Raw genomic sequence first — 23630 nt, 5'->3', positions numbered from 1 at the left:
TTTCAGAGGATTAGCTATTGGAGTTGAGGAAAAATCAACTCTACAGCTCCCAAAGATCACCTACATGCAAACCAGTCACAGAAGGAGAGAAGCAAAAAAGCTATGGGGGCCAAAATTCAAAGATCCAAAAAAGAGGAGTCATATCGATTGTGCAACAAGAATGCAATTCAATAATTACAGTTGTTATGAAAATAAAAAGAGAGAATCCTTATAAAAGGATACTCAAAACCCTAAAGGTGAAAACCCTAAAGAATTATAAGATTCCTAAGTTTAGCTTAAGCATAGAGTATAATAGACTAATAATTAAATAAATAATTATTAGCTAATAAAAGATTACTCTAACACCCCCCCTTAAGATGAACTTAGGGAGTAGCTAAATACCATATTGGAGTTGAGGAAAAATCAACTCTACAGCTCCCAAAGTGTAATGTCCCCATTTTAGCAGACATGGTTTTTTGGGTGATTAGCCTATCATTATGACCCTCGTAGGCTAATGAGTATGGATAGAGCGTCTTCCGAGGCTTGTATCATCTCTAGAGTTTAGTGTGTTTCGATCTGGCTTTCATTTGGTATCATTTGGACTTCATTTGCTATACTTACTATTTATAGTAAGTTTGAGATGTTAGAGATGGCCCCTTCTATTTTTAGTAAAGGGGTATGATCATATGCAGCTTCATCATGTTAGCTCCCAGTTCAGACGACGTTCAAAAATGTTGAGTATTAATGGAGATATTAATGTTTATTTAGTTTAAATAAACATTAATGTTTTGAGCTTATATTATTAAGTTATAATATAATTTTATATTATTATATTATAACTTAAGTAAAGGTCCAAGTATCATTAAAGGGGACCATTTAATTAATTAATTGTGGCTCTTTTACGAAGGTGAAATATTAAATGACAAAGTGAAAATATTGTATCATTAAATGTCATTTAATATCATTAATTGATTTAATGCCTTATTGGAGAAAATTGAACCTTCATGGGAAATATATATAAGGCTTTTGAAAAGAGGAAAACAAAAAGAAAAAGATATTTGATCATTGTGATTTTGAACTCTGAAAAGGGTTTACAGCTTTGCCGTTGGAGAACGTAGTTCTTCTATGTGATCATCATTTGAGCCAGTGAAATACCTGGTGAATTTGATAATTCTGAGAGAATCTCATACAGATTTTCTGATTGTGCTGCAACAGTATTTATTTCAGTATTCATCGAATTCACAAAATAAGGGAGAGATAAGGTGCAGCTGTGAATGGTTATTTGCTACAGTGCGCGTGAACAGTGACACGTGAACAGTACCCATGAATAGTACCCGTGAACACTGACGCGCTACAGTACCCCGTGAATAGTGATGTGCTACAGTACCCCGTGAATAGTGACATGCTACAGTGCTGCAGTGAATAGTAAAATGCTTCAATTCTGGTTGAAGGCAAAGAAGAATCAAATAAAAATCAGGTTCCATGTTGTTGCTGCCACTATTTTTATTATTAAAAAAATAATGTATTTTCCCATCCTCTTGAGAAACAAAGATACATTACAGTAGTAGTTCAGTTGTTTCAAAATTTTCAAGATTATTGTAATTAGTTTCAGTTTTAGATTATTTGTTATCAATAAACCCTCAAAATACAAAAAAACAATATATCTATTCAAAACACCCAAAACTAATTCAAACAGGGCATTCAGTAGTAGAGCAGTATAGAAGCAAAGAATCAGTAGGGTTCTTACATTGGTATCAGAGCGGTTTCTTGCCAACCTGTTGGGTAAATTGATTCAGGTAGTTAATCATGGTTACTTCAGGTACCCAGAATCAGTGGGACCAGAATAGGAAGCAAGTGTATTCCTCATTGGAAAAGTTAAAACAAAACCAGAAGAAGCTGGATGAATTGATTTCACACCCTGCAAAACTTGATAGAATTGCTCGGTATATGACATCTATTTTTAAGGATAAAAAGGTGAAACTTGAAGAGAATGTGGTGATTATTGGCACTCAAGAAGTTGTTATCAGTCATGATAACAAGTCTGATTTTCATGACAGCAGCCTTGCACTTGAGCGTAATGATGATTTGAAAGTCATGGAAAGTTCAGAAAGTGTTGTGGGAGTGACCTTGAGTATTGGCACTCGTGATACTAGTGTCAAGAATGAGGATTGCATGGGAATTTTGGCTCATAAGAGTTCTGATCTACATGACAGCAGTGATGAAATTTTGCATCAGCATGAGAGAGCAGTGACTACACATGTGCAAGATGCTTCTATTAAGTTGCCGCATGAGGGTACCCGAGATTTGGGTACTAATGGGGTAATGTGTGATGTGGATTCATGTCATTTAGAGTCTGATTTTTCAGATCAGACCTTAGAAAACAAGTTTGAAGATTCATGCTTTGGCATAGGATCCCAGAATCATGAGTTGGATGGCCATGTAGTTGCATTGGAAGTGGAATTGTGTGAAGATATTGTCATAACAACAACTTCTACCTTGCCAGTTGAGCCATCCTATGAGGTACATAGCAGCAGTACCTTAGATATTGATGTGTGCACAATTGATTGCACACATGATGTTGTTGATCATGAGGTGAGTGATGTTGATTTGGTTTCATACCATAGTGCAGATTTGGGTGGAAAGAATGAGTCACGGGGGTATCATCATCTGGCTAGGCAGTTGAAGGTTAATGATGATATGATTGCTACAGCTTTGGAGCATTTTGATGTCGCTCGACAAATGTTGGCGACCTTTGGTTGGAGTACTCCTGAAACATATGAGCACGGTGATAGTAGCCTTTCCCTGGCAGAGTTCCATGCACTCCGAGCAGCTATTGGGATAATGAAACAGAATTACTTGCAGTTACTTGCTGATAAGGATTATCTTCTTGAGTGGGATTGCACTTGCTACGATGCACTGAAGGGAAAGGAGGAGGAGGTTGATGAGCTCACCCATGAGCTTGAGGTGACTATGGACTCGTTGGAGAGCGCTCAGTCAGCCCTTTGTGAGTCACAGTCACAAGTTGAGGAACTTACCGTGGTGTTGAGTTTAGCACAATCTTCACCATCTGTGGATACAATTGAGTTTCCTATAGCATCACTTGGTGATGAGTTTACACCCACGGGTTGTAGTGATGGGTGTGTTGAGGATGTGGTTACATCTGTCACTGATGCAGGTACAGGGGACTTAGCTGGGATGAGTATTAGGGTTGAGAGCAGCAGAGAACCACTTGTTGCATCAGGTTCTCCTGAGGTTAGTGCTATGACGGATGATACAAGTCAGATTGTTGATAGCTCTTGTGTGGCAGTGGTGGACTCTCCAGAGAGTTGTGTGTTAGTACGCGGCGTTACTCCATCCACTTCACATGGAACTCGCATAGTGTCATGTGGTTGGGAGTATGGCTCTCATGTAGATTTGTTTCCCTCTCTTGGAAGCAAATCTGTTACTTCATCCCATGCAACTGATTGTGGACGCCAGCTTGTTGTTTCTCAGAGTCAGCGTGATCAGCTGCAGGTCTTCAAGGATAAGGTTGACTCAGCCTTATATTGTTTTTACTGCATAGATTCATTTATTGAGTACCTTCTCGAGAGTCCTGAGTTTCGAGAGGGTCCGTTTGGAGCCACCAAGGATACTCTCATCCGAGGTTCTCTCGCCATCAGGCGTGGTGTGGGAGTAATTATTGATACTATGACCACAATGCTTCCTAATAGAGATTTTGTGATTGGGTTTGCAGAGAGGGTTACCAGAGCCCCTACCCAATCAACAGTTCGGGGTCAGAGATTGGAGCCATCTCATGATTCCAGTATTGTTAGAGATGAGCCCTTGACCGAGGTTGGAGCGTTTTATCGCAACTACACAGTGAGGAGTGCTCATCACTTTTCTTTTGATCCACACGTGGAGGACTTGATGATGCATCGGTGTGGATTGGCTTCAAGATTATACCATCCATTGTGGGATGGAGAGTTACCATCTTCAGTAAATGAAACTAGCAGTTGCAAGTACTCGACTTAGTTGATTGTCGGTGGCTACTTGCTCGAGCAATGTTCAGTTTCCCATCATGTTGATGTGTATCCAGTGGAGATTGTTACTCCTATGACACAAAGGCTACCTTTGGATACATGGCTTCAGAGAGACTATGGTGACAATGGGCATGATGGTTTAGTTGGATATCACATCCATGAGGGTTTAGCAAAGCTTGTGGAGAGATGTTGCGTAGCAGATGTTTCCAGGTACTCCTATCTTCACAGTACAGATGGATGTGTGTATAGATTGCACTGGAATCCAGGTATACTATGTGGGACACTAGCGAGTATGTTGAGGGATCCTTTGTGTGCATCCGAGTTCTGGTTGGTGTTCCCTGGTAGGTTTCATTGCATGTACATGGTGTGCATCGTTGGTAGTCTCATTTCAGGTTCTCATGTACATGATTTGTCTCAGATGCATAGTTCAGTTGCGCATGTGTTAGATGATATGTTTGACAGCTTATCTTGCGCAGTTTTGGGTAGCAAACATTGTCAGTTTTCAGAGTTGCTTCCCCTTGATGTTCATGTTCTTGTGACACCTATTGTTGAGGTTGATTTAGTTTGGCAGGTCTTGTTAGTTGTGCCCTTGGTGTGGGCATTACAGGAGTTGGTTGGTAATACCAGGGACATTACACAGGTTTTCGTTTGGGATCCAGGTGGAGGAGTTTATTTGCAGTCGATATTGCTTGGGGACAAGCAATTTCAAGAGGGGCGGACTGTAATGTCTCCATTTTAGCAGACATGGTTTTTTGGGTGATTAGCCTATCATTATGACCCTCGTAGGCTAATGAGTATGGATAGAGCGTCTTCCGAGGCTTGTATCATCTCTAGAGTTCAGTGTGTTTCGATCTGGCTTTCATTTGGTATCATTTGGACTTCATTTGCTATACTTACTATTTATAGTAAGTTTGAGATGTTAGAGATGGCCCCTTCTATTTTTAGTAAAGGGGTATGATCATATGCAGCTTCATCATGTTAGCTCCCAGTTCAGACAACGTTCAAAAATGTTGAGTATTAATGGAGATATTAATGTTTATTTAGTTTAAATAAACATTAATGTTTTGAGCTTATATTATTAAGTTATAATATAATTTTATATTATTATATTATAACTTAAGTAAAGGTCCAAGTATCATTAAAGGGGACCATTTAATTAATTAATTGTGGCTCTTTTACGAAGGTGAAATATTAAATGACAAAGTGAAAATATTGTATCATTAAATGTCATTTAATATCATTAATTGATTTAATGCCTTATTGGAGAAAATCGAACCTTCATGGGAAATATATATAAGGCTTTTGAAAAGAGGAAAACAAAAAGAAAAAGATATTTGATCATTGTGATTTTGAACTCTGAGAAGGGTTTACAGCTTTGTCGTTGGAGAACGTAGTTCCTCTATGTGATCATCATTTGAGCCAGTGAAATACCTGGTGAATTTGATAATTCTGAGAGAATCTCATACAGATTTTCTGATTGTGCTGCAACAGTATTTATTTCAGTATTCATCGAATTCACAAAATAAGGGAGAGATAAGGTGCAGCTGTGAATGGTTATTTGCTACAGTGCGCGTGAACAGTGACACGTGAACAGTACCCGTGAATAGTACCCGTGAACACTGACGCGCTATAGTACCCCCGTGAATAGTGACGCGCTACAGTACCCCGTGAATAGTGACACGCTACAGTGCTGCAGTGAATAGTAAAATGCTTCAATTCCGGTTGAAGGCAAAGAAGAATCAAATAAAAATCAGGTTCCATGTTGTTGCTGCCATTATTTTTATTATTAAAAAAATAATGTATTTTCCCATCCTCTTGAGAAACAAAGATACATTACAGTAGTAGTTCAGTTGTTTCAAAATTTTCAAGATTATTGTAATTAGTTTCAGTTTTAGATTATTTGTTTTCAATAAACCCTCAAAATACAAAAAAACAATATATCTATTCAAAACACCCAAAACTAATTCAAACAGGGCATTCAGTAGTAGAGCAGTATAGAAGCAAAGAATCAGTAGGGTTCTTACACAAAGATCACCTGTCACAGAAGGAGAGAAGCAAAAAAGCTATGGAGGCTAGAATTCAAAGATCCAGAAAAGAGGAGTCATATTGATTGTGCATCAAGAATGCAATTAAATAATTATAGTTGTTATAAAAATACAAAGAGAGAATTCTTATAAAAGGATACTCAAAACCCTAAAGGTGAAAACCCTAAAGAAATATAAGATTCATAAGTTTAGCTTAAGCACAGAGTATAATAGACTAATAATTAAATAAATAATTATTAGCTAATAGAATATTACTCTAACACCCCCCCTTAAGATGAACTTAGGGAGTAGCTAAAAAACAACTAAGGACTAAAAAAGCATGCAAAAAATGCATGAAAGCAACAATGGGTCCTGGCAATTAGACCTGATGAGGTACCCAAATACAATAAAATCTCTGTAAAGTGGAGAAAAAAGACAAAACCCTGTGGGAACAAAACTCCTCTCCAAGAAGAGATGAAAGCTCAAGTGAAGGATTAAGAAGCCTCCAAACAAGAGTGTTCCAGAAGACAAGAACAAAAAGAAGAGAACACCATTGAAGCATGAAATAGCTACAAACACTGTCGAAGAGTAACTGCTGATATGAAGAACCTCCTCTGAAATAGAACATAACCAGGTAGAGAAGACTGTAATCTACATGAGTGCCCTCAAATTACACTACTCGAATCAGAGGGCAAACAAAGGGAAACAACTGAACTCGAAGATACAAATGGCATGAAACACCAAAGCCTAAAGAGTTGATCAATCGAACTAAGGAAGCATTAGAACAACAGGACAAACCTCCCCATAACGCTGAAAAAGGGAGAAGGACAGGTACACTAAAAAGAATGACCAACAAGAACTGCATGACGAAGAACCAGGAACATCGAAGGTGCAAAGAAAGTACATAGTGTCGTGGAAGGAACACTCACTTGGCACACATCATGAGGCTAATGTCGTGGAAGGAACACTCACGTGACAAAGGTAGATGGCAAACAAAGACAAACATCAATCCCTCCATGGCACTTGTAATATCCCCTTGATTTTTTTCAATTTATTTCCAGTTACAATCACAACAAGAACCTGTTAAGGTTAGGAAATCAAGATACAATAATGCTGAAATTAACCCTTCCACTTTCTGATCATTGAGTGCGCAATATGGGAAGGTGAGAGCATACGGTGTTGAGGGGATCGTTAGCTTCGAATAACAGGAAATAATACAATGCTTGGACGGTAAGCCAACCCCTTCCACTTTTCAGCGGGATATGGAGAATATTAAAAATCACTTGGCAGTAAACCAGCCAAGGATGATGCAAGAAACTGAAGAACAATTACTCTACCGCTCATGCAGCGGGAGGACTAGAAATGAAATAGCAATCAACTCCACCACTTATTCAGCAGGAGGACAGAATTACAATAGATAAGAAGGCGGCAAGCCAACCTCTTCCACTTATGTTGTGGGCCAAAGAACAACAATCCAAGTATATAGCTGTTAGTACTACTAATCAGCTTTACAATGCAAACATGGATTACAAAATTACTAGAATCATTGTCTAGACTAGGCGGCAAGGCCAACCTCTTCCACTTATGCAGTGGGACTAAGAGAGTTCAAATAAATTGCTGTTAGTACTACTAACAAGTATTACAATATGATTCATCATGGATATTCAAATGCCAAAACCCAAACTAACAGCTGCAACTTATTACTAGGACTCTTCACACCACAACCATAGACTCACACTCCTGAAAACCAGCTTCAACCCCAAAAAACTAAATCTGATATGAATGAACAGCAGGCTAGAAATACAGACCAGCAACATTAAAATCCTCACAAACACTTCTAAATCACTCCCCACACACTCAAATTATCTCTAAATACACTCCAAAGAACCCACACACTTTAAAACCAACTCCACACAAGGAAACACTCCAAACTAACAATTTTTCAGATTTTGATACGCAACCCATGTGCTGGAAACACACAGACCAGCAGCCTAGAAACTCACAAAAATGCTCGTAACTCTATTCACACTCAACAAAATGACCCCCAAACAGACGCAAATGAGAGATACAAGACAGGCGATGAGATTAGAACCAACAAACTGCACCCAAAACCCCCAAATGAATTTATGCACGCATTCCCAGGCAGCCCAGCATAGTACGACTAGGAAAGAACTACGATTTGCATTTAAAAATTAAATACTCAACATTAAGCTCTACAAACTTACAAACTTGATTGCCTGTGGCATAGGAAGAGAACGAGCCACTACCCAGAATGATCTGACACATGAATTGAGAGTTATGAGCTACAACATGCTACAGCCACACCAAAAACCAGCAACATTGAAATTCACACCACACTGGAAATCTGAAAATGCACACTAAAATCGAACCACACATTCAGAAGATCCAATCACAGCTAGGAGTGATGTCTCACACTCGAAGTCTGTCAAGAGCGCTAGGAGGTATTCACCCTCAAAGATTGTCTGGAGTCAATCCGACAGCATAACGGAGTAAATTGTCTGAGATACCAAAATGAGAGCCCAAGTCACTTATTTATAACTTTTTGCCAGCGAAATTCAAATTCAAATGCACTCCGAATACGCCCAAACCAAATGCCATTCCATTTCATCCACATTTGGCATTGCATTTCATTTCATTTCCTTGCACAAGTTCGCCCAATTCACATTCACCCAAAAACGCCCTTTTTAATAAATATAAGTGTCATAAAATAAAGTGTAAAATGGGCACCCAACTATGACTTCCAAATAAAAAATATTACTAAGGCAATATACTTAGAAAATCACCCCATTTGCCTTGAGTTATAATTTAATTATTAACACCATGACGACCCCCTTGAAGTCATATGCAAATTTCGCCAAAATAGACTTAGGATAAAATTAATATTTTCTCCCTTCCTAAGTCGTCCATCCATAAAATAATCAAATATTAATACCTCATGCCTAAGGTATTAATATATTAAAGTTACCTTCTCCTCAAATACTGATTATTGCCACATTTAACCGGAGACTGAAGTGCTAGAAATCATCAAAACTGAACTGAGTTGGGGCTTTGAACTGAACTGCTAAAAATAGTCATCTGAGTGAATACAGTATCCTGCCAAAATAATATTGCCAGAAATAGCCACTGAGCTGAGCTGTAGAATCCTTGCCAAGAATAGCACCAAAAAATGCTAGAAGACCAACTGCTCAAACTGACCTGCCGGAAATAGCCATCTGAACAGGCCTGCTGACATCTTGCTAAAAATAGAACTGCTAAAAATAGCACTTACTAAAAATAGCATACTGCTAAAAATAGTAAGTGTTTCCAAAGTGATTATAACCACATTCTGAGCAGCCGTCGCACTTACTAAAAAATAGTAAGTTTGGAAAAAGTCACCCGATGCAGATGCATGTCGAACCATCCTGAAGCTCTCTGAAAAACCGGAAGGAATCCAAAATCCAAACTGTCAAACTCCCACATATATCCCTCGAAAACACCAAAGAATCCTCCTAGAAAATAGGAAACCCTAGTTTCTGCTCCCGACTAGCCTACGGGCCTCCGAACTAGGCTAACGGCCAACAAAACTAATCACTGCGGAGAAGGGGAGATTACAGCACTTTATAAGTAGTGCATGTACAATAAGGCACAAGATGTGCAAGATCCCAAGTATACAATGCATGGTGGCATTTTATCTCAGTGTGTTTGCATAAATAAAATGCTACAATGATCAAAAGAGACAAAAGATTGGAAACAGAAAGAACAGCCAAAGACGAGACATCCTACTCGAAGAAAGAGATCCCAGGACCTGAAACATCCAAGAATATTCACTTAAGTACTGAAAAAGCAAAAAACTAAATAAAATATACCTGGAGCAGAATCTAGAAAGAAAACTCATATGAATGGAAAGAACACAGAACAAACTTTCCAACGATATAAAGTTTTCGAAAAACAAAGTTCAAATGCTCAAGTTATGTCTCTCGGAGTGCAAAAAAGAACCTCTGGCTTTGACAGCAAAAAACACTATCAAAAAAGCAAAATCAAAAGTTCAAACCTCCAGATCTGAAGAGAGCTCGAAAAGAGCTTTCCAACGATATAAAGTTTTCGAAAAAGCGCCTCCGTATGACAAAGTTACGGCCAAAAGAAAAAAAACCCCTCTTTTAGGGCATAAAGAGGGTAAAAAAAATTATTTTATTTTATTTTTTTGAAGAAAATTTTCTAACGCATTTGCAGGTACAGTCGTATGGATTTCATGCCTCGAAAAACGTACCAATAAAAAATCATGCCCCTATCACCAAAAATAGGCAAATTATATATCAAAATTCATGGAATCAACCTTCTGAATCCAACTGTGAGGTCCTTTTGGCACCAAAGTGTACCAAAAAATCAGCTACCCCCAAAAATGGAAAAAAACAACTGCACAAACCCCCAAATACACAGATCTTAAGAACAAGGCCCAAAATCTCTCATGAAGAGAACAGGGGCATGCAGATCTGAAGCTCTGATACCATATTGGAGTTGAGGAAAAATCAACTCTACAGCTCCCAAAAATCACTTGCATGCAAACCTGTCACAAAAGGAGAGAAGCAAAAAAGCTATGGAGGCCAGAATTCAGAGATCCAGAAAAGAGGAGTCATATTGATTGTGCAACAAGAATGCAATTCAATAATTACAGTTGTTATGAAAATACAAAGAGAGAATCCTTATAAAAGGATACTCAAAACCCTAAAGGTGAAAACCCTAAAGAATTATAAGATTCCTAAGATTAGCTTAAGCATAGAGTATAATAAACTAATAATTAAATAAATAATTATTATCTAATAAAATATTACTCTAACATTAGCTTATTTCCTGACCCTCATAGGCTAATGGAGTTGTTCAAAAGGTCCAGTTTGGGCATCACAGAGCTTTTCAGGTGCCAGTGGTCAGCCTTTACTTTTCCAGATCTTTCTTATGTTCTGAGGCTAGGTTATTCAGAGGTTTCTGGCTATGTTTTGAGGTACTTACTATTTATAGTAATTCAGTGCTACATTAGAGACCCACCTTACTATTTTTAGTAAGGCAGTTGGATGCATAGTGGGAACAATGGTTGACCTCCAGGTTCAGACGGGACAGAGAGATAATGAGTAATCAATGAGATATTAAAATTATAATGGCATTTAATGATATTTGTTAATGATTATATTATAAAGTTATTATTTAACTTTATAAAATGTCATTAAGAGTGGGGGCATTATAGCATTAAGTGACTTTATAAAATAACAATATAAAGTTATTTTAATTAATAAAGCTCTCCAGCTTGTTCGAGAAGCAAATTCATAAGGAGGAATTAAAAGTAAAGGAGGATTTATCCCACATTTGAGCGTGGGGATTGATTTGGAGTTTGAGTCTTTATAAACAAACCTCATCTTCCTTCAAAAGCATGTTATGAGAATTAGATATTGAAACCATTTCTCCATTGTTGCTGGAAATCAGTGACTGGATATTCTAAGGATAAAAACCCTTGTAATTAGTGAAGGCTGGACGGAAACCATTCCTTCAAGATTGGTGAATTCAAACGGAGTTCACATCTGGATTAATAGTGGAATTTATGGAATCAAATAAGCAGACAAAGGGCTTCCTCTTGCAGTCAAGGCGTCCATCTATTGCTGGCAGAAGCTCATGGTACAAAATCAGAACTGGACGTCCATCTACAGGAAGAGTCTTATCTTCTTCTCATTCGCATTTTGCCAGGGATTGTTTCTTTTGCTGGACATTGGCATTAGAGGAGATTAGAAGCAGCGATTAGGAAGAGGCAAAAATCAGAACATAAAGTCATATATGTACAGGTGCATTTGTTTCACCAGCAGTCTATGCATTCATCATTACATTTCCTCTGTCTGAAGCGAATCATTTGACTGGTTAAACATTTCTGCTGTGAAGTGGTATTGAAATCTGGAAACATAAATGACTGTTATATGTTAGTAGTTGATAATAAGTCCGCTCTTACATGGAAGTCTGAATATGTTATTAGTCTGAAAGGAAGTCTGCAATATGTTTGTCAAAATGTCACAATAAAGGACAAGGTTCTGAAATTAGTTTTCAGGCCAATTATTTGTTATAATGTTCATGTAAGGTTTGATGATTGGTGAAGCTACTTGGATGCTAAGTGTTTGGATTTATACTTTAGAAATACAAGTAGTTATGTTTGATTTCTATTATCACAGAAGTGTTTGACAGAAACCCTATGAAAGGAATTTGTATTTCGTAATGTATTGTTGGCTCAAGAACTCAGGAAAACTCAAAACAGACTTTGCCAGACAACTGTTTGACAAAATTTCTCCAAGGCATATTGAATATTTAAGGGCTAAATAGGAAGGGGCATAAAAAAATCACGTAAGCTATTACCTTCTCAGAGTCCACTAATCTGTTTTCCATCGCCCATCCAGAGAAAAAATACAAATGCAACCCACCAAAAATTATTCATTAGTCATATGTCAACAGCATTTAATGTTACTCCAAAAAATAAAAAATAAAAAATAAAAATGTCAATATATTGCTTAAGAGAAGAAATAATGACTGTATCACCATATATGTGCTAAAGCCAATAACCTGCTAATTATTCGACGCAAATAGTAAGAATCCATGTGTTTTTGCATTGCTAGCATAATTTTTGATGGCCACCAAAAGTTGACTGCTATGGTTAAATCATCACTGTCCACCTGATGAAACCTGGTATACAACAGAATGCCAATATTAGCTATGCTCCTAGATCTTTTAACATACATTAGCACTAATGTCCATAAATTGCAAATACATAATACGGATAGTTGAAACCAGATTAATATTTCTTCTAAAAATGGCAACATTGGATAGCATTGTCCTATACTAATTCCTTGTAAATGTTTCCTTGCTTAAATCTTAATTGGGATTTAATACAGTGCTACATAGCCAATTCTAAATAATCCCTTCACCTCTCTGTCAAAGATAAAATGCTTCAAACTAATTCAGCCATTGATCTTCGAGCTCATGAAACCTTCATCCAACAATGACCTTACCCACTTATAATGGAAACAAAAATCAATTTAAGTATTGGTTAGAAAGTCAAACAAATTGAGAAGCAACTCATGTGACGACTATTAGTGAACACGACATACTATGGAATTTGGAGTTATTAAGGGGTTAACCATTGGAGGAAATTATTTGACTGACATGGGAAGCAACAAGGAGTAAAAATTGAAAGGTAAAGATAATGTGAAGAGAAACCATGCTGCATTTCAGCATTTCATAAATCATTGATTGTGGAAGAAATCACAGATTTGACATCATATTGGAGAGACTACCTGATGATGATCAGATGCTTAAGAATTTATTAAGTTGGATCCTACTGGAAATTGAGATATAATTATAAAGGGATCAGTTTGCACAATGTGACAACAAAATTGAAGGATTATAATGAGAATTTTATAGACCCACAAGTTAAAAAAGAAAGATGATATGCCTCATTTTAATTTTTCCTTCTTGATAGATTTACTTTTCTCAATAGGGCCCCCATATTTATTATTTGAATTTTGAAATGATTCGTCATTTCAATGGCATTTGGTCTTCTTTCTGTTCCAACAAGAGCTTATCAAAGTCTAGCCATAATCCTTAATTTGTTTCATCTAATAATTAAATGCAAGAAACCATTCAATCACAAGTCAACTTCATAGGTTTTTCTTATCAAAAGGAAATTAACATTTTAAGCTTGAATATTCAATTATAATCTTGTGTTTTATCTCCAAGATATCCAAACCCTCAAGTCCTTGTCCAAACAAGTGTTTATCCAACAAGTACTGAAAGGCAGAAAAGTTTCACCTCCTGCACTCCATACCTTTCAATGGTGTTAATCATAGTGGGCTCCTACGTCAGTCAAATAAACAGTTCAATTCTTTACACTCTAATAGCTCCAAGTTCTACATCTGTATATAGTATGCACTAATTAATTGCACATGTTACTTCCCAATTGTTTGGCATGCAAATCAATGTTTTAAGATCAGGTTACTGAATCGGAATCAGGTATGAACATGGGTACATGGGTACAGTATGCTAATACATGAGTAAATGGGTACAGTATTGTGGTGCTGCTTACTTTTAAAATTGTGAATCTTTTGGTGGCATTGCTTCCACATCAAGCAAAATGGAGTGCTTGTTTTCCCCTATTACTCAACAAAAAAAAAGCAAAAATGACTGTTGGATTGGGGTTTAGGACCTGATTTTGAAGGTCAAAAGACAAACAAAATGCACTGAAATTGTCACCCATTGCTGGAATCACCCAGGGATGTTCATGAATGATTCTAAACAAATCCATGCACAAAAAACCATGCCCTAGATATAATCCACATGTGAATTAAACCCAAATCCAATTCCAAAACAAGCAGTACCCAAGTGTGCCTAGGTTTTTGGCCAATTCAGTAAATGTAGTTTTAAGGAATTATTTTTTCCAACAAGTGGATAGGATGATTGTTAGGTCAAGATTTAATGATACAACATCTTCAATAGTTATTTGATTAGAAACCTTGTTTTTCAACCGGCAGGTGAAGTAAATATGCATCACTTGCTACAGAGGACTAAAATGAATTAGTTAAGAAAGGTGTCCAAGAAACTAGTGGTCTGATCTCTTTTCCTACAATTCATGTGTATGACCCCTTATTTTGAAGGCTTGTTAGTTTAAAATGTGAGGAGTCTAAAAAAGATTGCATAGAGAATGTGGTTTAATTTGATACTATAAAATAAATAAAATCTTGGGAATACAAACTAACCATGAAAGGAGTGGCTTTCTGACCATTACTCATAAACTAAATGTTCCAATGAACTAGCCTCTACATATGCATCTTGGTTTCCATTCAATGCTTTTTCTATACCTTTTTATCCTTCAACTATACCATCCTTGATTAGACCAGTTCATCACTTGAGTTGCTGCATAATTATTACCTGAGTTCATGATGTAAATGGACTTCCACTGTTGAATGTCTGTCAAATCCATGCATCTTGAACCAAATTCTAGGCATCTACTTCACCACATTCTATTTGTTATTCCTTCGATTTATCATGTTTCATTTACATCATATAATTCAACTCAACTAAGATCCTAGATTTGTTCAACCCATTGTTTGTTAGCCATCAACTCTTACTACTTTCATATCAGCTCCTGAATGTAATTTCTATGTGCCCAACACAAACTTATGGACCAACATATTTATTCATAGATGGGCTTTCCCTACTATGATTGGCAGTCTTCATTACTTTTGTTTTAAACTTCTTTCCCCTTTGTTGGTTTGACTGCTGCCATAATATTGGCCTCGTCCATGGAGCTCCCAATTAATTCTCCTCTTCTTCAATGGTCATTTTCCATACCCTCCATTTAAAGAATTGTCTCTCACAGCTTAATTTCAGCCTTAACTACCCAACTAATGTTTTTAACTTTCAATTCTTAAACCCCCACATTGTTTCCTTGATTCCACTCAGCTCAACATTTTCAGTATACCGCATGGCGCCAACTTCACATAGTAACACAACTATATGATTTGATCAGAACAAAGTAACTCCTAAAAATATCTAAATAAAATTATTGTTTTGCTTCAGGATTGGACACCAATTATCAATAAACCAACTCATATAAAACTCATCTAACAAATTCGATAGCCATTACCAGAAAGCTGTTACAAATATTTGTCCATTTATTATGTAATTTAGCACCAACTGAATTATTACAATATTAATAGCTCCATGGATCATGGAATGGAATCATTAATTTATCCATATTTCTATCTCAAACAAGGTAGTCTCCAAGAGTATTTCATAGACTTTTACAAAGAAATATGCCTTGTTTCGCATCTTGCCAACATATTGGAGTTGTCTACCCATCGAAACCAACTAACAAACAGATCAATGTTATATAATATGGGATACCCATCTCAAATTCATCAAGAGAGAATAAATTCATCCATTATCATAATAGCGAAGAATGAAGCATCCCACCCTTTTTCTAACTTTGATTTTTTTGTTTATTCTTTTTTTGGGGGGGGTTTCCAGAATATTTGTTTTTTTTTGTGTTTTCGCAATTATTGAAAAGAAATGCAGGAAACAAAACACTATTAGATAACTAGTTTCACAAGATCCAAAAATTTTAATGCATTAATTGTAAATATTGAACATACCCAATTCACATGCCCAGCCAAGCAAGATATAGCAGCAATGAATCCGTTCAGCCTGATTTTATTTTTTGATCAGCACTAATTTGAAAGCTACAACCAATCTGTAAATGTTACTGTCACTAATCTGCCAGGAGCCCTTATCAAAATTCTGCTCTTTCAATGCCTCAAAAACCCACGCTAAACCTTGGAGATGGTACGGCTGGAGAAGAGAATGGTACGGCCTCCAATGGTCTCATCTTTAATCATTCATCACTTTCAAAACTGCTCTCACTTAATCTACAAACTCTGTCAATCCTCCCTCAGTTAATTCAAATAAGCTCTCCTACAATCTCTGTAATGAGATCACCTCAAGAACACCCTAAAGAGATCTTTCACTCCCGCAAGTATCCAATCCTGTGAAGGTCTGCATCTCCACAAGCTGCTGGTTCAAACCTTTGCTTCATTTGTCAAACCAAACTCTCCAAAATGATTTTCCGTGAATGAATGAAATGGGCGCCCAAGCTCTATTTATTTCTTCATTTCAAAAATCCTGCCTAAAACCAAATATTACTTAAGCTTCATAATTTTTTAATATTTCTCTTTATTAATTTCACTTATAACTCCCTAAGTTAAGCGCCCAACATAAGATTAAATAAAATATTAAATAGACACCTTATAACTGCCTTTTGGCCCCCACACACAGTCCCTTTTAATAAATTAAAATAACGTTAAAATTAAACATTAGCTTTTTCCTTTAATATAACATTATTAAAAGATTAAAGCTATGAGACTTTATAATAATTACAATTAAATATCAATCTACCATCCACCAACCTTCCAAAAAATAGAAAGTCTCTCAACTGACCAAGTTGGTAACTTGTGTGACTTAAGAAAAATAGTATGGAATAAGAACATCTAAACACGCCAACAAACTCCCGGCAAGAACCAAACTCTAAATGGGTTCCCTAACCACTAGATTAGCCTACGGAAACCAAGGTTAATAGGCTAACCATACAAATAATTTTGATGCTTAGGAAAGGGACATCACAAAGAACAAGTTATTCCAAATAGCATCACATCAACATTTTGATATTTAACAAAGGAGATTCGTATTTCTTTAAATAGAGAAATTACAAAGTTTCTAAAACATAAACGAATTAAGAAAATAGAAACTACCTAAACAACTTGTTGCCCCCATATTTGGCCTACATAAGATTTGAACTTTAAATCGGTCTCAGCGTCGAGTAAAGATCCAATAGCTGTTTTTGCGTAAACAATGAACACGCAATCCAAGATCCTTACTAGTCAGAATATGAAAAATGAAAGAATTTTGAAAATCATCACAAATTTAGGGAAATCACTTGACAGTCAGGACCTAAACATCATTTTGTATCACATGTCCAACTTTCACCTGAACCCAGTTCATATTTTGTCATATTTTAAACTTTCAATTTTTGGTGTTTGTTGCTCCCAAATGATTAAAATATCTCATTTAAGGCTTCGTCATGAGGCGCAAATAATTGTGTGGGTCTATTTCCCTACCATTGACACGTGTTTCAAATTTCAGGACCTAACTCCCTACCGTTTGAAAGTTATGCCAATTTTTTCCGGCCAAAGCAATATATTTGAAATATTTAAATTATTTCTCACATAATAATTTAATATTTTAAATTATTTTAATATGTCTGATCTTTTGTGCTTCAAAAGTTGTTCGAAAGCATCGGTTGCACTCTTCCTTGTTTCCTCTCTGTGATCAATGGTTTCTAAGGTCTAAAGGATAGTTCGTGAAGCTCAAGATTAGAAATGCTCAGTTTTTGAGCATTCTTAACCTCTTTTTTTAACCTTTGCCAAAAAAGGTTAGAAATGCTCACTTTTTGAGCATTTCTAACCTATCCCCAAAAGGTTAAGAATGCTCAAAATTTGAGCATTTCTAACCCCATTTCTTAACCTTTCGGGCCCCACTTTGTCAAGAAGGTTAGAAATGCTCAATTTTTGAACATTCTTAACCTCTTATTGATTTTATCAAAGAAAGGAAAAATATTAAAGAAAAACAATAAATAAAAGAAGGATTCAAAGAACAGGTTATGAGCATTCATCAATGCATTGAAGAAGAGACGGAGCGTCAGATGTTGTAGTCGCGACTACTCTGATAGCCAATATACGTAACGTGTTTGAATGTTGCAGAATGAGGAAGAATACACAATATCCATGAGATGCTTGATAAGAATACCACATATGCTGCAGGTTATGGATGCACAGACAATGCATGGGAACTGTTCGACATAATTCCTCCAAGGAATGTGAATCAAGTGATAAGCAACACACATGACTGAACTCTTCAAAAATGTTCTCTACTGACATGCCTCGCTTCCAGCAGTGTGGTCTTAAGGAATACAACGGTTTCATGCTTTCCAAAAAAATGAACTGGAGTATTACATCTATCAAAAGACAACGCACGTGAATAGTTTGACAGAATTCCTCAAAGTAACGAGGTCTCATGGCATATACATTTGACAATGCATGGAGACTTTGGCAGCGTTGATTCTAGCAGGTAAACAGTTTGATAGAATTCTGCAAAGAAACATCTATTTGGCAGGCGTTAATCCCAGAGATGCGGTGATGATATTGCCCTCAACCAAGCTCATGATGCAAATTGGAAATACGATGGTTGCAGGATATGATGTTAACCAAGCTCTCAACCGTTGAAGCACAGACATGGCATGTGAACTATTCGACAAAATGCTCTTCTTTGAAACGTATTTCCTAGCACAAGTTATATTGCAAAAATGTGGTCTCATGAAATGCGATAATTGCAGGATATCCACAAAATGGACTTTGAATGGGGTATTGACACCCATTAAAACTTTTGCGCCACACGTTCATTGTTCAGCAGAATACCTTAAACGATGTCATCCATGAAATACAATGATCTCAGGATATGCACAGAATGGGTTTGCCGAAAGGGCCTCAGAGACGTTCAAGCAAATGCAATGTCCAAGTTTAAATCCAAACTCTGCAACCTTTATCAGCATTATGCCAGTTTGTGCTAAAATGGAAGCTCCGGTACAGGGCGTGGACATCTATTTAGATGTTCAGAAAATTTGATAGAGCGCATCAAAGAAAAGCAGCCTCATCTGATACAATGATTGCTCGTTGTGCACAAGGGGGGTCGTATAACTTATGATAGTAGTGATGCCACCGGAGGAAATAATGAGGTAGCTAGGAATAATAACCAACTGCTCCATTGTGATACGGACTCAACTTAGATCTATCCTATAGCGAACTTTACACTTTACAGATCAGATCTATGTGAGTGTCGTGCTCTGTGAGCAGTCTCCATTAGTCTACCCCTTCCTTCTCTCCAGAGCACATGATCTGATCCATCCAGAGAGAGAACATCATTGCATAAGACATGATCTCATCAACTCGGGCGAGCGACACCTCTCCTTCGGGCCGAGCTACAATGTATTTAATAACAGCGCCCCAGAGAGATGACATCTATCGAAGCATAAAGGTTAGATGAATTTTGTTACATGTTTTAGTTGCTACTGCTCTGGTAGACATGCACGCAGGAAGTGGAAGTATATACAAGGCATGAGAATTGTTTCACAAAATGCCTCAAAGGAACGTGGCCTTGTGGAATGCCACAATTGCAGGATATGCAAAAAAATGGTTGTGTTGACAGGGCTTCAGGCACATAAAATCAATATTCTCCCCGCCTGTGCCAAAATGAGAGTTTTGGAGCAGGATATGGATATCCATCAAAGTCTAATGGAAGCTGGAGTATTTTGTCAGATATTGCGGTTGGAACAATTTAGTAAGCATGGACGAGACACAAGCAAACTGTTTGACAGTCCGCCTCAAAGTGATAGTACCACATGGAATGCAATGATTACAAGGATATACTAAATGGTTTGTTGAACAAAATTTAATAACTTTTGAAACAAATGCAATTGGTAGGCCAAAGACTAAATTCCATAACCTGCACCATCTTTTTCTCTTCTGTACCAAAATTTTGAAATTTGCTTCAGTCAACATGCATGAATGTGTGAAAGCATAGAGTACAAGACATGTGAGCCATTTGGCACAATGCAGTGAAGGGAATACTTCTCATGGATCACAATGATTGTAGAGTGTATGCAACCATCAAATCATAAGTGTCCGGTTTGATATGCATAGAAATGTCAAATCATAAAGAAAGACTTGAATAGTTTCACAAAATGCCCCTTGGGTGGTCGTGTCCTTCAATTGATTAAGACAGATTACAAAATTCACCACCGAGATATTGTGGTTGAAAGATATTGGGGTCACATTAATTGGTATTTTCATCGTATATGGTTGTATAGAGCTAGCGACATTGGTGATCACAGTTTAAGAGCAAAGAGAATTTATGATCAATTCCCCTCCAGTACTATTACTAATGTTGGTGATAACTTGGTTAAGTCTCCTTCAACGATTGTGCAAAATAGAATAATGTTGTATCAAAGGCTATAAAGTTGCCAAAGTGAGAGAAAACTTTAAATGATAAGAAGTAATTTTGTTAAACAACAATATATTACTGGAAAAGGAGCCTCATGTTGATGGAGAAGGTACATGCAACACATTTTATGATTAACATTACACAAATGATAACATCTCAAAGAAGAATTAGATACAAATGATAAATGATCAATGAGATTCATGATTTGGCAAATTTGTTATTGATCACTGCAATTTCTCTTGTGAAAGTTATTAAAGGAAATGACCATGACAAGACCAACTTTTTCAAATTGCTTGGGGATACAAGGAGTTCACAAGAGGAAATGATGACTAGTAGATGTAGTCAAATCTCTCATATCTGAAGACCAAATTGTTGATGAGAAAGTTACTCGCAGATTAGAAGAAGACATGGAACCGACCCCGGCAAAATCGACAACGAGTTATTTCTTCAATGTAATGGATTTGAAATTCTTTTGTAAAAAGTGACTTATGTCACTTATTGTAACCAAGGTTGGAAAGTTGACTTCTTCTACGCATAAAAGTGTAGGTTACTAACTCATTGAAATTTACGTAGAAAAGAGTTAGTTATCAACCCGAGATTGAAGTTGGTTATAAGGTAGTTATCCTACAAGCCTATAAATACAAGGCTATTTGTAATGAGATGGGGGGGGACTTTTTACAAAGGGGAAAACTCTGCTGGAATTCTAGGAGAAACTTGTAAAGACATTTTGATTTGCACTATGTATAGAAAGGATTTTGGACTTGTATATTTCCAAAAGGATAATGAATAATACGTCTTAGTTCGTATGTTCTAAATGTATTCATGTGTTATTATTGCTGATTTCTCGTATGTCAAATTGGTAGTCTTTTTATGCATATGTGATCTGTACGATTGATGTGATGATGCACAAGCAACCTTTGGTATCTCAGTTTGAATGTGTTGAAGTATCTTATCTCTCCGTATGTTCAGATTTGACATTCTTCTTTATCATCATTTCATGGCTAAAAATATTACCTTATAAACTCCCCTTGTAATTTGTTGCTAATGTTGGGAAATCTTAGTCGATGGTCGTATGTCTATTGTTGGGGTTTCTATCTTTATTCCTCTTTAGTTTTATGTTTTCTCCTTTATGTACTTTCAGGTTAAAAGTACACAAAATCCTAAACACCCCTATCATACGAGGGAGCTGCCCCTCTCAAACGCAAAGGAAGATCGTGTTTCACAGAACGATCTCTCCAACTGTTGGAACGTTTGTCACTGCTTATCAGGCAAACAGGGTCAGTTTCAAGTAAACAACCGCAGTGACAAATCTGTTTACCAACACAACTAAAACTAAGATGACCATTACAGAAACATTACATTATTATTTTAATACCCTCCCTTAATGATCATCCTACTAACTATCCTACAGAAGACTTAACATATGTTGTAGGTCATTTAGCCATGAATGCATAGAAGTCTGCCCCCTTCTTCCCAAAACACTAATGCTTTTGAGACCCACCTAGTTTTGTAGAACTTTTGGATATGACCAAGTTTACCACAATCCTTCCAACATGATGTTGGGTAACAAAGCTATCCCTCTCTTTATTCAAAAATCATGATCAACTACTCAAAAAAAAATCCGATTTTTGTTGCCAAAAAAATTTTGATTTTTGTTGACAAGAAAAATTGGCAAAAACCTGAAACTTACTGCAAGACGACACCATGATTTTGTGGAAAAATCATCAAACAATTGATGTGACATGATTTTGGGAAAAAATCATCAAACACCTTCATTCCTGAAGACCATGATTTTTAGGAAAAAATCATGTAGAACCCTCCATGATTTTAACGAAAAAAATCATAAAAATCATACAAAACCCTCCAATGATTTTTTGTGGAAAAAATCAGAATATCCTCCAGCAAAGAAAGAACCCACAATTTTTCAAAAAATCGTGCAAAACACCAGAAAACAAAGAAATCCTCGTCCTACGGCCAAAGCCCTTCATCGCGTGCTAAAACAAAAAATGCGTCATGCGATAAAAGAGGTCTGATTTTTTTGTCAAAAACCTTCAGCGAACAGCTGGAACAACTTGAATCCAAGACACTGAAAAAATTAAAAATACCACATGCCACAAATCTCGAGACATCAACTTCAGAAAAAAATACTTCTAATTTTATTAAAAAATCAGGCACAAAAAGAACATCAAAACTGAATGCTAGGTCTGAGGGTTGGACAAAAAACTCAGATCCTCGAAAAAATTGCAAAACCCTAACCATGTAGGTTAAAATCCATCGCCACCAAAGCCCGCAATTTTTTAACAAAAAAATCATAAAAAACTTCTGAAAAAATTGAGGTAAAAAACCCACAATTTTTTCATAAAAAAACTGATTCAAAAAACTTCTGTAAAAAATTCCAAGAGCACGAATTTTAAACATTCGTCAAAAGATCCTTTTTTTGCTCTGATACCATGAAATGATATTTCAATATTTAACAAAGGAGAATCGATCTCCTTAAATAGAGAAATTACAAACAAAGTTTCTAAAACAGAAATGAACTAAGAAAATAGAAACTACCTAAACAACTAAAAGTAAGATGACCATTATAGAAACATTACATTATTATTTTAATACTTGGTCTCGTTAGAATGATGACACTCCACACTATTAAGATTCATGAGTGTAATAAATCATATTAAGCATCAATGACCTAGTAAGTTGGAGAGTTTAACATTTTATATTAGTATACTAGAGAAATTTGTCAGTTAACCACTTCATAGATTCAAGATAATACTGTTCGTTTATCCAATAACTCTTAGAAACATAAAGTCCTTATATCAATATTTCATAAATCTAAGTTTGATATAAATATTGACCAATGTTATATGGATCCTAATCAGACTCGAAGGTTAAATTCTCCCCACTTTTAGCGGTGCAGTTTCCCCCCAAATTATTCAATGGGGTTTTGGGGGTAGCGCCCCCAAGACAAGGTCAAGGG

The 23630-nt window shown here is 36.5% G+C and overlaps 1 protein-coding gene across 4 annotated transcripts in view; it reads right to left on the bottom strand.

The window, feature by feature from the left end:
- Positions 1-23630, bottom strand: part of LOC131037683 (lysine-specific demethylase JMJ31) — a 159848-nt gene that overhangs the window by 79040 nt on the left and 57178 nt on the right. For all 4 annotated transcript variants that reach the window (XR_009104282.2, XM_057969864.2, XM_057969866.2 and 1 more), the window contains exons 9-10: positions 12611-12730; positions 12407-12425 (exon numbers count right to left, since the gene is read on the bottom strand). Coding sequence is in view for 3 of the 4 variants with exons in the window: in XM_057969864.2 (XP_057825847.2) it covers positions 12407-12425; positions 12611-12730 (139 nt within the window). In the remaining variant the exon portion in view is untranslated. The remainder of the gene's footprint in view (positions 1-12406; positions 12426-12610; positions 12731-23630) is intronic.

Source organism: Cryptomeria japonica, chromosome 10 (genome assembly GCF_030272615.1).
Source record: "Cryptomeria japonica chromosome 10, Sugi_1.0, whole genome shotgun sequence".
Lineage (NCBI taxonomy): Eukaryota > Viridiplantae > Streptophyta > Pinopsida > Cupressales > Cupressaceae > Cryptomeria > Cryptomeria japonica.
Note: the sequence above shows the minus strand (reverse complement) of the source record. Positions and strands in the feature narration are given on the sequence as shown.